We start from the raw sequence: 15,799 nt of genomic DNA, 5'->3' as shown, positions 1-15,799 counted from the left end.
GCGGGCTCACGAATTAAACGACTGGGGAATCGCCGACTCATCTGGCTGCCGTCCAAAAACGCGAGAACACGAAACGAAACTCTCGCGAGAACCAGCAACACCACGTAGAAGAAAAAAAAACAATGTACATGTACTCCACATTTTCGTTATTATTATTTTTTTTACCGTTTAAACACTCCATAGTTCCAAGTGAACATAAATATAATCAATCGCACTATTTCTCCAGTGCTGTCACAATAACTTAAACACAGTGTTGTAGTAAAGTTGTAAGAAAGGTGAGGATTTTGTGTGTTTGCTGGGTTACTGTTTTGAAAGTATTGAAAGTTTTTTACATTCTTCAGAGATATCTTCAGCGGTGCTGCGGTTCTCTCTCCGCGTTCCCATTGGCTGTAGCTAGACGCTGCTGCCGACTCTCAGTCGCCGACTGGGCTAGATATTAAACATGCTAGATATCTGCCGGTCGTCTGCGACGAGTCGGCGACTGCTCGGCGAGCGTCTTTCAGCAGTTCACACTACACGACTGAGCGAGCGACGCGTGATCGCCGATTTGCCTCCGACCACAGTTTCTGTCGGCGACTGAAAAACCAGCCTAAAATCGTGTAGTGTGAACCGGGCTTTAGAGGTGCTGATTTTCATACCAGCCGTCTCAAACTCAGCTGTAAACTGACTCTGTGAGACCACAACATCGGCAAAAAGGAGACGTGGAATCCTGAGGCCACCAATCCAAACCCCCTCCGCCACTTCGCTATGCTTTTAAAGTTATGAACTGAATCGGTGACAAAAGGCAGCCCTGATGGAGTCCAACCCCAACTGGAAACCAGTCTGACTTACTGCCGGCCTGGGAACCAAGCTCCTGCTCCATTTGTACATTTTGCATCCACCAGAGGAATTCCCAAGGGACACGGTTGAATACATTCTCCAAATCTACAAAACACATGTGGACTGGTTGAGCAAACTACCATGCGCCTCTAGGACCCTTGCATGAATAAAAAGCTGGTCCACATTGTTCCTCTTGTAACTGAGATTCAACTATCGTCTGGACTCTCTTGTCCAGTACCCTTGCATAGAACTTACTGGGGAGGCTGAGGAGTATGATCCCCTGATAGTTGGAGCATACCCTCTGGCCCCCTTTCTTAAAAAGTTCCACACAATGCAAAGACATGTCAGCCAGGACAGTCCCACAACATCCAGAGCCTCAGGAACTCAGGGCGGACCTCATCCACCCCTGGAGCCTTGCCGCCAAGGAGTTTCACTACCCTGATCACCTCAGCCTGAGTTAAGGGGCAAACTCTTGCCTGAGTCCCCCAGTTCTGCTTCACAATGGAAGGTGTGATGGTGGGGTTGAGAAAATCCTCAAAGTATTCCTTCCATGGCCTAATAACCTCCCCAGTTGAGGTCAGCAGATCCCCAGCCTCACTGTATAGGGGCGTGAACAAAACACAAACACGGTGTCACGTTCTGTGCATCTAAGGACCACAAGTCCCAGAAGGTTACATGCTATCCCCATAGATCTTCATCACCAGAATATTGAGTTCACCTGTACCCCATCTTACTTACCCTATTTAACATTTCCCATTTCATTTTGTCGTTGCGAAGTATTGCCAATTCCAATGTATTTTGACTGCATACCAAGCAGTTACTTCTATTGACTTGTCATTATGGATGTTTTGCCTGTTCTCTTGGATTGTGTCTTTTGCCTAGCCCTTTTTTGATTTGATGCTGGTTGTTTGCCCTGGTTTGGATACTGGACTGGGCTTTAACTCTGCTTATTTTTTTGGATTTGCCCTTTCATTAATACTACGCATTTTCAATCCGGTTCTGCATGTGTCTGCATTGCCTTTCACCCATGATGTCAAACATTGAAACAAAACCACAAACAAAGACACGAGGTGCGTTTCTGTGCAAACTGCAACACCAAGGAATGCCAAATTAATCCATCATATGTCCTCTTGTCTGATTCCTTACAGATGTGTACAGAAATAAAATCTCAGCACACAAACATAATAGAGATTTATGAAAAATCTAAAATATTACTGGACTAAAACCAATAACAGGAGTAGAACTAGAAGGCAGTGATGTAACTAAACCTGGTTCTGTAAGGTTGCGGTATCAAGACAAGAGGACACATACCAAGTTTATGTTTGGCCGGGACAAAAGAATCATACACATACATCTGGTACAAAAAGTTATTTATGGGGTATCCTGTCCAAGTTGTTGGGTAAGGCTATTTTGTGGCTAGACATAATTCAGGATCTTTCCAATACTCTTCATAATCTGTAAAATATGAGGAATTCTTGTACACTAGGGAGATCAATACCAATTTGGTATCATTACTGGAGCACCGTCCTAGGTCTGATGAATTCCCGAAGTCAAAAAGATTTGCTATGGCTTGTTTATAAGATCAAGCGTTTACCTTTGATGATGTTTAATTTTCATGTATTCTAAAGTAGTGACAGACCTGTTCTTTTGAAATGCATATACATTGAGTCTCCGCTTAACAACGGGTCTGGTTAATGACGGACCGGAGTTACAACCAACTTTTTTTTTTTATTTCGCACTGTGTGCGGAGGAGCAGTGGCAGCACAATGGTGTGTTGTGTACAATAAGCTGAGGCAGCGCAACCTCTACCACAGCCCATCTCGGCAACGCGATGGCTCTTTCTCACGCTGTATGCACGCATGAGAACATTGTTCGTTTTTTTCTATACTGTATTTACTATCAAAGCGTATCTAAATCTAGGATGGTGGTGGGAGGATCTATAGCAGCTTAGATAAGTTGAGGCTCAGTAACAGCTTAACATCAGGACCAGGTGTATCGCCAGGTGTTAATTATTATGATCTGACACATAGCCCAATAACAGAATAATAATAATAATAATAAATTTTATTTAAAGCGCCTTTCATAACACCCAAGGACACTGTACAGATAAAATGAGAGAAAAGGTCAGGTACAACAGAAAATAATATAAAACAATTAAGAGATATTAAAAGCAGTCTGAAACAGGTGTGTTTTCAGTTCCGATTTGAAAGTCTTGAGTGATGTGCAGGAACGCAGGGAAATGGGGAGGGAGTTCCATAGCTTTGGGCCAACAATGCTGAAGGCTCGTTCACCGAACCCTTGTAACCGGACTGAGGGAACAACCAAGAGGTGAGCATCAGCGGAACGGAGAGAATGTGCAGGACAGTATCGTGAAACTAGCGAGGACAGGTAAGGGGGGGCCAGGTTCTGTAGTGAACGGAAGACCAAGAGTAATGTCTTGTACTGAATGCGGTATTGGATGGGTAGCCAGTGAAGCGATATCAGTTTTGGGGTGATGTGCTCAGATGCTTTAGACCGTGTCAGGACCCTGGCAGCAGAATTCTGCACATGCTGGAGCTTCTTGATTTTACTGGCCGGCAGTCCAGCCAACAGAGCATTGCAGTAGTCCAGTCGACTCGTAACAAAAGCATGAACAAGTTTCAGCCACAGAGTCAGTGAGTGAAGGGTGGAGTTTAGCGATGTTTTAGTAATGTTATTGATATGGGCTTCCATTGTGAGAGCTGAGTCCAAGATAACACCCAGATTATGGACAGTAGGTGATGTGGTTGTAATGAATCCAGGAATTGAGATGGATGGTTGAACGAGTTTCCGAAGAGTGGGTGAGGAGGCAGTGAGAATGGCCTCAGACTTGCTATTATTTGGGTTGAGAAAGTTCTTTGCCATCCAGGAATTGACATCATAGAGACAGCTGAGCAAGGATCCAAGAGGTTGTAGATCAGAGGGCTTGGAGCAGACATAAATGTGGGTGTCGTCAGCATAGCAGTGGAACTGGAGGCCATGCTGTTGAATGATATTACCAAGGGGGAGGAAGTAGATTATAAAAAGAAGTGGGCCAAGGACCAAGCCTTGAAGTACTCCAGACTTTACAGCAGAGCAGGTGGATCTAAAGCCGCTGAGGGAAACAAACAGCTGGCGGTCAGAGAGGTACGACTCAAACCATGATAGCACTCTATCAGATAGTCCAGTCCAGAGTTTCAGCCGGGTCAGCAATGTAGAGTGGCAAACTGTGTCGAACTGCGGTGGGGAGGTCGAGTAGAACCAAGATGTTAACTAGTCCAGAATCAGCTGCTAATAGAAGATCGTTCATCACTCGGACAAAAGCAGTTTCAGTGCTGTGGTTACTCCTAAACCCAGACTGGAACTGCTCAAATAGATTATTAGATGATAAATAGTCCTTTAATTGAGTGGCAAACACACGCTCAAACAGCTTACTGAGAAAAGGGAGGTTGGATATGGGACAGTAATTACTGAGGTCCTCGGGAGCCAAACCAGGTTTCTTTTAAGGATAGGGGTGATGGCAGCCAATTTCAGTGAGGGGGGAACAATGCCAGAGGCGAGGGAAGCGTTAATAGTCCTGGTGAAGAGAGGACAGAGTGAGGGCAGACAAACTTTAACCAGGCATGTAGGCAGAGGATCCAAAACACAGAAGGTTGGTTTTGCGAACTTGATGTACATCGCTACTGTGGTGGTATTCACTGGAGTAAAAGTTGAAAAGCAACAGCTGACTGGGGTACTTTGTTGAACAGGGTCAGAAGAGGAGTTTGTGAGGGCTATGTCAGCATGAATGTTCCTAATTTTTTCTTCAAAAAATGTCATGAATTTGCTACACAGCATTGATGATGGAGTAAGGGCAAAGTTATTAGCAGGCCTTAAAAGCTTGTTAACTGTGGAAAATAGCGCTTTGGGAACAGAGTGTTAACTTCTATGATCTGACACATAGCCCAATAACAGGGCATTTACTACTATGATCAGACACACAGCCCATTAACAGGGCATTAACTACTATGAGCGGACACAGCCCAATAACGGCATTAACTACTATGAGTGGACACAGCCCAATAACGGCATTAACTACTATGAGCGGACACAGCCCAATAACAGGGCATTAACTACTATGATCAGCGCTGTCTTTGTCTGATAGAGCGACTGGGTAGACAAATATATATAAGGCAAAATATATAGACACACTGTATTTGTGTGATGACTATTCGCAAATTTCCCTGATGAGTGAGGCCAAAGAGCAGAAAAATTCAGCATCCACAGTGCTTATAAGAGTTCACCTTAATACATTTCAGATTACCTGTAGTTTGATATAATAAGGATTGAGGTTGGTCTTCTATAAGTGGTCTGATTATTGCTTATTTAAATTATTTGATGTGAAGTTCTTTACATTGCTTTACTTAAACATTTAAGGTGTGTGTGAGCAATGTATCTAGTAAGCAAGTAAGGGTCAGATCAGAAATGTTAGTTCAGGCACTTGAATTGAGTCAACTTTTTGTGCCTTTATTGGTTTGATTGTTTTGGTTTCTATGTAACTGTACAATGCCTCATTAATACTCTGAATGCTATCTCTAATGTGCTTAAATTTCTCATTGAAAAAAGTCTCGATCTCTGTGATGTTATGATGTGATCTAGGCTTTGGTGTCCTAGATTTAGTCGTAGTCAGTTGGCAATTCTAATAAATAATAAATATGTGGTATTGTTTTTTACATTTTAGAGAGAGAGGTGCTGATTAAGTACCTTTCTTTAGTTAAGAAGGCTCTCCTTCCAAACATGTTAGAAGACTACAAGTTTAGTGCAATGCCATTTGTGTTCTATCTTTAAAGTGTTCTGTTTAAAATTGCGAATGTGGTCATTACACCACACTACTCGTTTCTTTGGTATGGTGTGGTAGAGAGGCGAGGGTACTATATTGTGGCTGTTATGAAAAGAGTGTATCCGGAACCCTTATTATAATTGTATATCAATTAGCAATATCATGTAACAGACCGTTTAAACGATTTTTAATATGAAAATGATGATTGAAGTGAAAGGATATTGTACACTATGTTTACACTTAATTACAGCCAAAGTAAGTAACTTCCACCCATTCCTCTCTGCTGAGCGTAACTAATTAGACGGAGGCTCCTCGTGTTCCAAGCTGCCTGCACGCAGCGAGGCGCGGTTTTAAATGTGCAGTGGGCGGTCCTTCCTCAGCTTGTCACTCACTGTATAACGAGCTCCGATTGGACAAACGGATGCTCTCTCAGTTAAGCACGCCCGCTGAAGTTTCCTATCCAGTGCAGATACGCGGCTTAATGAAATAAAGCGTAGTCGTCGAAACCTGCTGTTGCTGATGAGTTCTTTAGGGAGCTAATGCTATGTTTAGGGTAGTGCTAGCTACATTCGTTGATGTGATCCGGTCCCTGGATGCAGCGCTTGCCAAGCTTTGACCTGGAGCAAATCACTAGCTAGCACACCTAGCTAATCAGCGCGGGGAGGCCGGACTTTGTTGGTAAGACAGACAGCGAGCTAACTGGGGCAGCTATCGCGGTAGCATCAGCGTTAGCTTGTTTTTGTTAAAAGCTGGGAAACAATATGCCATTTTTTTGCTAGCCAGATCAAAGCCATGGTTTTTACAGTGCGTTTTCAGTTGTGTAAATCAAGCAGAAATGTTCAGTTAGCGCCTTGAGAGTGCGGGAGAAAGACTTGTGCGGCAACGGGGGTGCGTAAATCTGCATAACATTAGTCCTGAACACTTCCTGACTAGGTAAGGTACATTAAAATGTATGCTGATCAGAATGTTGTCACCATGTATGAACTGTACTTGTCATAGACACTTGGAGGATTCTGCGATCAAACCGTAAGGACAAACGTACAGTCGTTAGTGTATGTGTGCATATGTTTTGACGATTCCGAGGCATGTACGTAGAGGCTCAGGTGTTCTAACTTGCGCTGCACCAACTTCTGATGGGCTGCACCACCTTCTGATGGTGGCCCACCTCTTTCAGTCAGCTGCCCTACGCAGGTGCAGCCGAAAGTCGGATGTATAAAAACAAACTACTTGATTTTGCATCATATTATCGTTAGTCGTTAGTTATTGCCCAGTAAAACCGGTATATAGCTAGTTATTGTGGGTGTAATTATTGTCACAAACACACTGCTGCACACGGTGAGACATAGAAAGCAACAAGGTAGTCTCTGTTTTTCTCTCAGTGGCATGGAGGTAGATGGTGGGCTTGGCTCCAGCCTGGAGATGGAGCTGGGACCAGAGCTGGAAGAGGAGCTGGGTGTGTCTCTGGACGAGCTGCGTAAATGGATCGAGGAGCAGGTGGACAACAGTGATGCCGTGCAGCAGAGGAAAACGCAGATAGCCGAACTCCAGGAGTGGGTCGAACAAAGAGAAAAAGACATGGCCTCTGTGGACGTGCTCTGCTCCGACGCTTCAGAGTATGTATGTGTTAGTGTGTGTAAGAGAGAGAGAGAGGGAGAGAACATGTAGTAAGTTTGTAAAGAAGGCTAAGTCTAAAAGTAACAAATCAGGGGAGACAGTTAATCAGAATGTAGATAAACCCATATTGTGTGATCCAGAGTGACCAGACCAGTGTGTTGTCCTTTCAAATTGCACAACCTTGTGCATAGCTCCAGTAGTTCATGTGAACTGAACATTGGTCTGTAGCAGAGTGGATGTGAACTGAACCTCGGTCTCTAGGGTTCTGTGCATGTGTTTCCTCAGGTCTGTAGAGCAGTGTGAAGTTCTGGTGAAGGAGCTGTACACTAAAATAGGCCTGGCGTACAGAGAGAGCAGCTCTGAAGACGAGGCAGGTGGCACGGGAGGGGCATCCGAGGTCATCGAAATCGACGATGATGAAGATGACGATGTGATCGCCGTGGGATGTGGTAGGTTGACACAGATTGTGGGAACGCACAGGGTGGGCATAGTAGGCACTTGGGGTCCAAGGTGGGTTTTAGGTCTAGGCAGTGTGCTACTACAAATGCGTGGCAGTGAGGGCCAAAAATGCGATGGTGGACTATACTAGGGTATGTCAGTGGGTCTGTCCTCCTTATTAAGACAAATCATTGATTTTTGTTTTCTGATCCCATCATCCTGACCATTGTGCTGGTGATTTTTGTGATGTAACTATTTTAAGTGATTTTTGTTTTTATGTGATTTTCACATAACATTTGATACATACACACAATGATGAAAACGGGCGTCGGTTCATATGAAATACAGCTTGCAGAAAAGAAAGATGGAAATATCACTTAAGTATTGTAACTTGAAATAAGTTAAATCAGGATATCTGGTGGTGATTGGCGAATATTTAGGGCAATCCCATTCTCATTCATTTTACAGTCCATGTTAGGATAACCGTTAGAAAAGGACACTTTGCCAGAAAAGATAATAACGAAGTGAACCGGAAATATAAAGGCAGTATACAATAACAAAGCTTGTTGAGGAAATGTTTGAAGATTTTATTTCCACTATTTGCCTGCTGTAGATTGCACTGGTTATTTTTGCATTGCCACGGTCCGTTAAAAAATGTTGTTTGAAATATTGTCCAATTGTATTACGTAAGGACCAATTAAATGGTAATCAAGAATCATCCATGATTTTGAAAAAAGTGAGGTCAAAGCCAAACACAGTCATTTGCTTTGCTGCATGAGAGTTCCTTAAGTGCTCTTTCCTGATCTCGCAGTTGTTCCGCCAAAGAAGGTCGTCACACCAGGCAAAGACTCCGCGGTAAGACAAGATTCAGCTGACATTGCAATATTAGCCTAAATATTCTTGCAGGTCGTGCTATGTAATATCAGCCCCATAAACAATGTTTTGCCTTTTTTATTGAGAGGGTAGGTTATTTTATGTATTTAAAGATATCTTTTTAATTGTATTTTTTTGTCATGTTCATGTGTAAACCTGTTAACATTTGTATAGATTACGGAAACATCAGCGGTGCTGCAGAGAACTTCACAGCAAGTGCAGAACCTGATGCAGGCTGTCACCAAGACAACCACGTCGTCCTCCACCGCGATCACTCCACCCAAGGGGTTGGGCCCTCCCCCTCAGTCCCGTGGCACCATGCTCAATATTCCAGCCGTGTTCGTGTCCTCGGCCCCTGCAAACACACCCACCCAACCAAACCCCGGCCTCAAACAGGACGTGATGAAAGTAAACATGAGCATTCTGGGTAAAAAACGTACCAAGACCTGGCACCGCGGAACCCTGATCGCTATTAACTCAGTGGGTAAGACATAAAAATGTAAAAATGCGTGTGTTTACGTATTTACGGACCATTTGTTTCTACCAAGAAACCTTTTTATTTTCAAAAGGGCTGAAATGTCAGCATTAAGTCCATTAGTTAGATTGTTACAATATTGTACATTAAATCTATACTTCGTATTTTGTTCCACCCCCACAATTCAGTCATAAACTAAAGAGTAGACTTTCTAAAGAAGGGGGGAGAACAATATTTATACACACTGCAAAGTGATATTTTATCTATTAAGAGATCACGAGCATGTTCACTGCTACTTGGGATATGTGAAATTGTTGAAGCATGTTGGAGGCAGGGGGTTGGCAGGTTTAGGGAGTCCACCTCCAGGTGGTCCAGCATAGGGTCAGTACACCGCTCTATGACCCACTGTAGTTGTGTGTGCGCTCCCCCCTCTTCGATATCTGACTCCTGGCTTCTCTTGCCCTCCCCTGGCGCCACAGGCAGCAGCTTCAAGTACAAGGTGAAGTTTGAGAACAAGGGCAAGAGTCTGCTGTCGGGCAACCACGTGGCCTTCGACTACCACCCCACGCTGGAGCGGCTGTACGTGGGGGCCCGCGTCGTTGCCAAGTATAAGGACGGCAACCAGGTGTGGCTCTATGCCGGCGTTGTGGCAGAGATGCCCAACAGCAAGAACCGCATGAGGTGAGTGGAGATGAGTGGGGCATCAAAGATGGAGGGATGAAATGGGAGAGGGTAGTGATGAGGGGCATGGAGGACAAAGGAAACTAGGGATATGGTGCTTTTTGTTATATATATGGTACCTCGAGATACGAGCTGCTCTACATACGAGCAATCCAAGATACGAGCACCGAGACGAGCAAAATTTCTGTTCGACATACGAGTGCACGCTCGAGATACGAGCATGAACCACTAGGTGGCAGTACAGTACTGTATTTCAATGCTGTTGTAGCGACTACTCCTCGCAGCGAATTCCACAACAGACAGGCACTTGGCCCGGTGGAAACATACTTGCTGTTAACTACGCGTTCGCGTACGCATAATGGCTGCTTCGCGTATCCTGCGTCGGTTTGGCACGTAGGTCTTGCACGCCCTCCAAAAGTTAACGCGACGCGAACGCGAGGTGCAATACACACAAAACCGCTAGGGTCAGTGTAGCCGCTAACCAGCATCAAAATGGACACAACGATATCCAACGACACAAACTCGCCATTCTCACAACGTCTTTGATTTAACGGCCTTACATACCACCTACGAAGGGATCGCTGTCGTCGTTTTTTCTGCCGTGACCGTAAAATTACCCAAAGGCTAATCTCCTCGAGTGTTGCCATGTTTGCATCGTTAAAATACCGAAGCCCTTTCTACGTTCTGCCCTTTAGTGGACGCCTCCAGTTTCACGCGTTGCACATAGGCTAGTATGTTCTCAGTAACGTTCACAACGCAGCCGGTTGTGTACGCGAACGCATGGGCAAACAGCAAGTATGTTTCCAGCTTAAGTGACACTGGGGGAGCGGCGCCAGGGGAGGGGGAGATGACAGTGCTTTTGTTTAAGTTGCGTGGTAAATAAAGTTTCCCTCCTCGGGATTTTCTGGATTACGCAGTTTCTGCCTTATTTCCCGAACCCGCTTCACTGTACAGTACTACAAACGTTTTTTTTTACATTATGGCTCCAAAGAAAGGCTCTAGTAGTGGAAAGTCCAGTGGGAAGAGAATGATAACTATAGAAACTAAGCAGGAGATTATTCACCTGCATGAGAAAGGCACTCGTGTAGCCGAACTCGCTCGTCTGTTCGGCCGGAGTACATCCACCATTTGCACTATCCTGAAGCAGAAGGACAACATTAAAAGTGCAAACACGGCGAAAGGCTTGACGATATTGTCCCAACTTCGGACACCGGTTCATGAAGAAATGGAGCGGTTATTGCTGATCTGGATAAAGGAGAAGGAGCTCGCAGGCGACACAGTATCCGAAGCTTTAATCAGCGCTAAAGCTCGTGCAATCTTCGCGGACTTGAAAAAAAATCAGCCATCGACTTCAGGAGATCAGAACGAGTTTAAGGCAAGTCATGGCTGGTTTGATAAATTCAAAAAAAGGACTGGAATTCACTCGGTTATTAGGCATGGCGAGGCATCGAGCGCAGACACAACGGCAGCGGACGAGTTTACAACGCGCTTTGCAGAGCTTGTAAGACAAGAAGGCTACGTCCCGCAACAAATATTTAACTGCGATGAAACGGGTCTATTCTGGAAAAAGATACCCAAAAGGACTTTCATCACTGCTGAGGAAAAACACATGCCGGGACACAAGCCCATGAAAGACCGTTTAACGCTTGCGTTGTGCGCAAACGCGCAGGGTGACTGTAAAATAAAGCCGCTGCTCGTTTATCATTCGGAGAATCCGAGAGCGTTTAAAAGCCACAAGATATTAAAAGAAAAGCTGCATGTTTTGTGGCGCTCAAATGCACGGGCTTGGGTGACAAGGCAGTTTTTTGTGGACTGGGTAAACATTGCTTTTGGTCCTGAGGTAAAGAGTTACCTGTTGCGTAATAACCTCCCGCTACGCGCCTTACTGCTCCTTAATAATGCGCCCGGCCACCCGCCCGCTCTAGAAGACGACATCCTGGAGGAGTTCCAGTTCATCAAGGTGCTTTTTCTCCCACCAAACACGACATCGATTTTGCAGCCAATGGATCAGCAGGTCATAGCCAATTTTAAAAAACTGTACACTAAGCATTTATTCCACCGATGCTTTGATGTGACGGAAAATACAAATTTAACCCTGCGCGAGTTCTGGAAAGATCATTTCAACATTGTTTCATGTCTTAATATGATCGATCTTGCCTGGCGAGAAGTGTCGACGCGGACATTGAACTCTGCATGGAAAAAGCTGTGGCCTGCTGCAGTTGCATCGAGGGACATTGGTGCAGACGAGGACGAGCAGCTGGAGTCAAACTTGCAGCTGGAGGAGATTGTTTCGCTCGGCAAATCGATGGGTCTGGAGGTGGACGAGAGCGATATCAACGGACTTGTTGAGGAGCACGAAGAACACCTCTCCACAGATTATCTTAAGGCGCTGCAGGAGATGCATCAATCTGAGCTCGTACAAGAGATGAGCAGCAGCGAGGAAGAGTTACAGGAGCCACAGGAACCGATTCCTTCAGCTGAAATAAAATCAGTGCTTGCGCAGTGGGAGAATGTTGTGCGATTCGTTGAAAAGAATCACCCGGAGAAGGTATCAACGAGTCGTGCAGCAGCACTGTTTAATGACACATCTTTGGCTCATTTTCGAAACATTTTAAAAAGCAGACAGAAACAAACCTCGTTGGACAGATTTTTAATGAAAAAAAAAACAGATCTGAGTGAACGTGCCGAAAGTTCACCCAAAAGGCCTAAAACCAACGAGTGAGTGTTTAAGCAACTTTTTAAGTTTAGGTAATGTGATGTGTGTACGTAATTTTTACAGTTTAAACATGTTCTCTGTTACGGTAATTTCTATTGTTCAGCATGTACGTACGTTTGTACCGGTGAAGTTACTGTACGTATTGTTTAATTATACATGTTGCGTGTGCCTTTATTAATAAAGAACATGTCTTTTTTTCCACATTTACGCTAGTTTTGTGACTTTTTTAAGGACCGGAACCAATTACAATACTTTACATTGTTAAATTGCTTCGAGAACCGAGCAGTTCGAGATACGAGCACGGGTCTGGAACGGATTAAACTCTTATCTCGAGGTACCACTGTATATAGGGGAGAAATGGGAAGAGAGGAGTGGGGAGGGCAGAAAGGGGCGGAGAAAAGGGTGGGGAAGAGCGGATCCAGAAGAACTGATGTACTTGCTTCTTTTTCTTGCATGTGTTTCCAGGTTCCTGATCTTTTTCGATGATGGTTATGCTTCCTACGTGGGCCTGCCTGAACTCTACCCCATCTGCCGACCATGTACGCCTACCGGTTACTTCCTTGGCTTCTTCTTATCCCTTCTTCTTATCCCTTCTTCTCATCCCTTCTTCTTATCCCTTGCTCAGTTTAGAGTACCGACAACCAGACTGATGCCCAATTTTTGCGTCAGCTTTACTGTGAGGTTGAAATGTATACCTAAAGCAAAAGATTGGTCATCAGGAGCATTTACCTAGATGGCTGTCATGTCTGTAATGAGGGTAGAGATGCCGAAACCAAGGTGTTATTTTTATAGCATGTAGTGCTTATCGACGGGCTTAAAGAACACAAACACACCCACGCGACAAGGAATTGACTTAAACAAAGACGAGTGACAAGCACAACATTGACACAAATACCGTAACGAGACAAATACACTATACCCAAATACACTAAACACTATATATATAAGTATTCGCTCACCCATCCAAATTATCAGACTCAGATGTTCCAATCACTTCCATGGACACATGTGTATAAAATTAAGCACCTAGGCATACAGACAGAGTCAATCACTACAGACATCAAAACGTCATGTGGCCTTCAGATTAGCTCAAGAACATTGCACAGAGAGCTTCATAGAATGGGTTTCCATGGTTGAGCAGCTGCATCCAAGCCATACATCACCAAGTGCAATGTAAAGTGTTGTATGCAGTGGTGTTAGGCACACTGCCAATGGAACAGTGGAGGTGCGCTCTCTGGAGTAACGAATCACGCTTCTCCATCTGGCAATCTGATGGACGAGTCTGGGTTTGGCGGTTGCCAGATCTGTACTTGTCTTACTGCATTGTGCCAAGTGTAAAGTTTGGTGGAGGGGGGATTATGGTGTGGGGTTGTTTTTCAGGAGCTGAGCTTGGCCCCTTAGTTCCAGTGAAAGGAACTCTGAATGCTTCAACATACCAAGACATTTTGGACAATTCCATGTTCCCAACTTTGTGGGAACAGTTTGGAGCTGGCCCCTTCCTCTTCCAACATGACTGCACCAGTGCACAAAGCAAGGTCCATAATGACATGGATGGCAGAGTCTGATGTGGATGAACTTGAGATGAATTAGAGCGGAGCCTGAGAGCCAGGCTTTCTCGTCCAACATCAGAATGTGACCTCACCAATGTTTTTGTGTGTGTGTGTGTGTGCGCGTGCGCGCGTTTGTGTACATGCACAGTGAAGAAGACGTGGGAGGACATAGAGGATGATTCGTGTAAGGACTTCATCGAGGAGTACATCACTGCGTACCCCAACAGGCCCATGGTCCTGCTGAAGCCGGGCCAGATCATAAAGACCGAATGGGAGGGGACGTGGTGGCGCAGCCGTGTGGAGGAAGTGGATGGCAGCCTAGTCAAGATGCTCTTCCTGGTAAGATGACATCACTTCCTGTCACGCGTTACTTTTATCCCACCTTACTTTCTAAACTTAATATCAAAGCAGTCCAGCCGTCATTCAGTCATTCAACGCCATTATTTTCTCTGTATGAACCACCTTGGGGTTTTTCTTTAGATCAGACATTTAAAATTGCCTGTTTTGACCGCGAGTTATTCATCAAGAACCTCCGTGGTGTCGTGAATGCTGCTGGGTGCCGTGGGGACTGTGGGTCTGGTGGTGTGAATGTTCTCTGTACTCCGTCTGCAGGACGACAAGCGCAGCGAGTGGATCTACCGCGGCTCCACGCGCCTGGAGCCCATGTTCAACCTGAAGATGAGCACGGCCAACACCCAGGAGAAGAAGCTGGCCGGCCAGCAGCGGCTGCGCCCCAACATGGGTAACGCGCATGTTAACACTCACATCAGCACACGCGCACATCAGCACACGCGCCCTGCAACTGCCTGCTGTTTGCAAGCAATGTGATCTTTCTCAAATCTGTCTGTCTAGGAGCGCTGAGGGCAAAAGGGCCCGTGGTGCAGTACACCAACGACGCCAGTTTGGCAAGCAGCCGACCCGCCCCACCCCCACCAGCGCCGCCCCGCCCACCTCCTGCCATGCCCATGCCCTCGCAGCCTGTCCGCAATGAGTGAGACTCTCCCGTCTGCACCAAAACTACATTACCCACAGTGCCTCACTCTACTCTGCCACAGTGGCAACTGGTTATCCACGAAACCGTGTGTGTTTCTCTCTGTCTCATGGGTCTCCCTGCTCTTCAGGATTCAGATGGCCAAGAAGAGCACATCGCAGTTAGTGAGTGCCCCCCGCCAGGGCGTGACGACCGACCTGCAGCTCAAACCCCTCAGCAGCGTGGTGCCCCAGACCAGCAGCTCCAGGTAGAGCAGCTAAAACGCTTTCCCGTACAGCCATGTTCCCTTTACGTCTACGGTCTTACATTAAATGTAAAAGTCTAAGAACACACTAAGTAATGTTACATTTGGTTAGAAATAATAAAGTTCAGTGTGCATTACTTGTGTGTTTTTGGTATGTTATGAATTTTGAGACTGATGCAAACCACTCAACATACGATTTTGGGTGATTTCCCCCCCCCCCCCCCTTCCGTCCCCTCCAGGCTCTTTCTCCTCCAGCCGGGCCCCGTGCAGAACCTCGCTCCCATCATCTCCTCCCCCCAGCCCCTCCAGGCCATCCAGGCCCTCCAGCCCCTCCAGGCCCTCCAGCCGCTCCAGCCAACGGTGGCGGCGTACACCAGCGAGCGGATCCCCCAGGAGCCGTCGTACCAGGCACCCAACGATCGCCTCTTCTACCTCAGCCACTCCTGCTCGCCCGAGTGCCTGAAGCGTATCCGGCCTACGCGGCCCAACCTGCACCGTGGACGCAACCCCCTCCTCACTCCCCTGCTCTACGAGTTCCGCCGCATGACCGCACGCAGACGCCTCAACCGCAAGGTGAGCGTC

The 15,799-nt window shown here is 45.9% G+C and overlaps 1 protein-coding gene across 5 annotated transcripts in view; it reads left to right on the top strand.

Annotated features, from left to right (window-relative positions):
• setdb1b (SET domain bifurcated histone lysine methyltransferase 1b) overlaps positions 1 to 15,799 on the top strand; it is a 34,821-nt gene that overhangs the window by 11,943 nt on the left and 7,079 nt on the right. The window contains exons 1-12 of one of the 5 annotated variants that reach the window (XM_076991207.1): positions 6,048 to 6,313; positions 7,015 to 7,248; positions 7,535 to 7,698; positions 8,499 to 8,542; positions 8,735 to 9,044; positions 9,515 to 9,716; positions 12,898 to 12,971; positions 14,131 to 14,321; positions 14,595 to 14,724; positions 14,835 to 14,973; positions 15,104 to 15,220; positions 15,457 to 15,790. In XM_076991207.1, the coding sequence (XP_076847322.1) occupies positions 7,019 to 7,248; positions 7,535 to 7,698; positions 8,499 to 8,542; positions 8,735 to 9,044; positions 9,515 to 9,716; positions 12,898 to 12,971; positions 14,131 to 14,321; positions 14,595 to 14,724; positions 14,835 to 14,973; positions 15,104 to 15,220; positions 15,457 to 15,790 (1,935 nt within the window). In that variant the 5' untranslated portion in view covers positions 6,048 to 6,313; positions 7,015 to 7,018. Of the gene's footprint in view, positions 1 to 6,047; positions 6,314 to 6,355; positions 6,569 to 7,014; positions 7,249 to 7,534; positions 7,699 to 8,498; positions 8,543 to 8,734; positions 9,045 to 9,514; positions 9,717 to 10,002; positions 12,435 to 12,897; positions 12,972 to 14,130; positions 14,322 to 14,594; positions 14,725 to 14,834; positions 14,974 to 15,103; positions 15,221 to 15,456; positions 15,791 to 15,799 lie in introns of those variants that run through there. The other 4 variants (XM_076991209.1, XM_076991208.1, XM_076991205.1 and 1 more) reach the window with 4 other exon arrangements.

This window comes from Brachyhypopomus gauderio, unplaced genomic scaffold (assembly GCF_052324685.1).
Source record: "Brachyhypopomus gauderio isolate BG-103 unplaced genomic scaffold, BGAUD_0.2 sc81, whole genome shotgun sequence".
Taxonomy (NCBI): domain Eukaryota; kingdom Metazoa; phylum Chordata; class Actinopteri; order Gymnotiformes; family Hypopomidae; genus Brachyhypopomus; species Brachyhypopomus gauderio.
The sequence above is the reverse complement of the archived record's forward strand: the minus strand, read 5'-3'. Positions and strand labels throughout refer to the sequence as shown.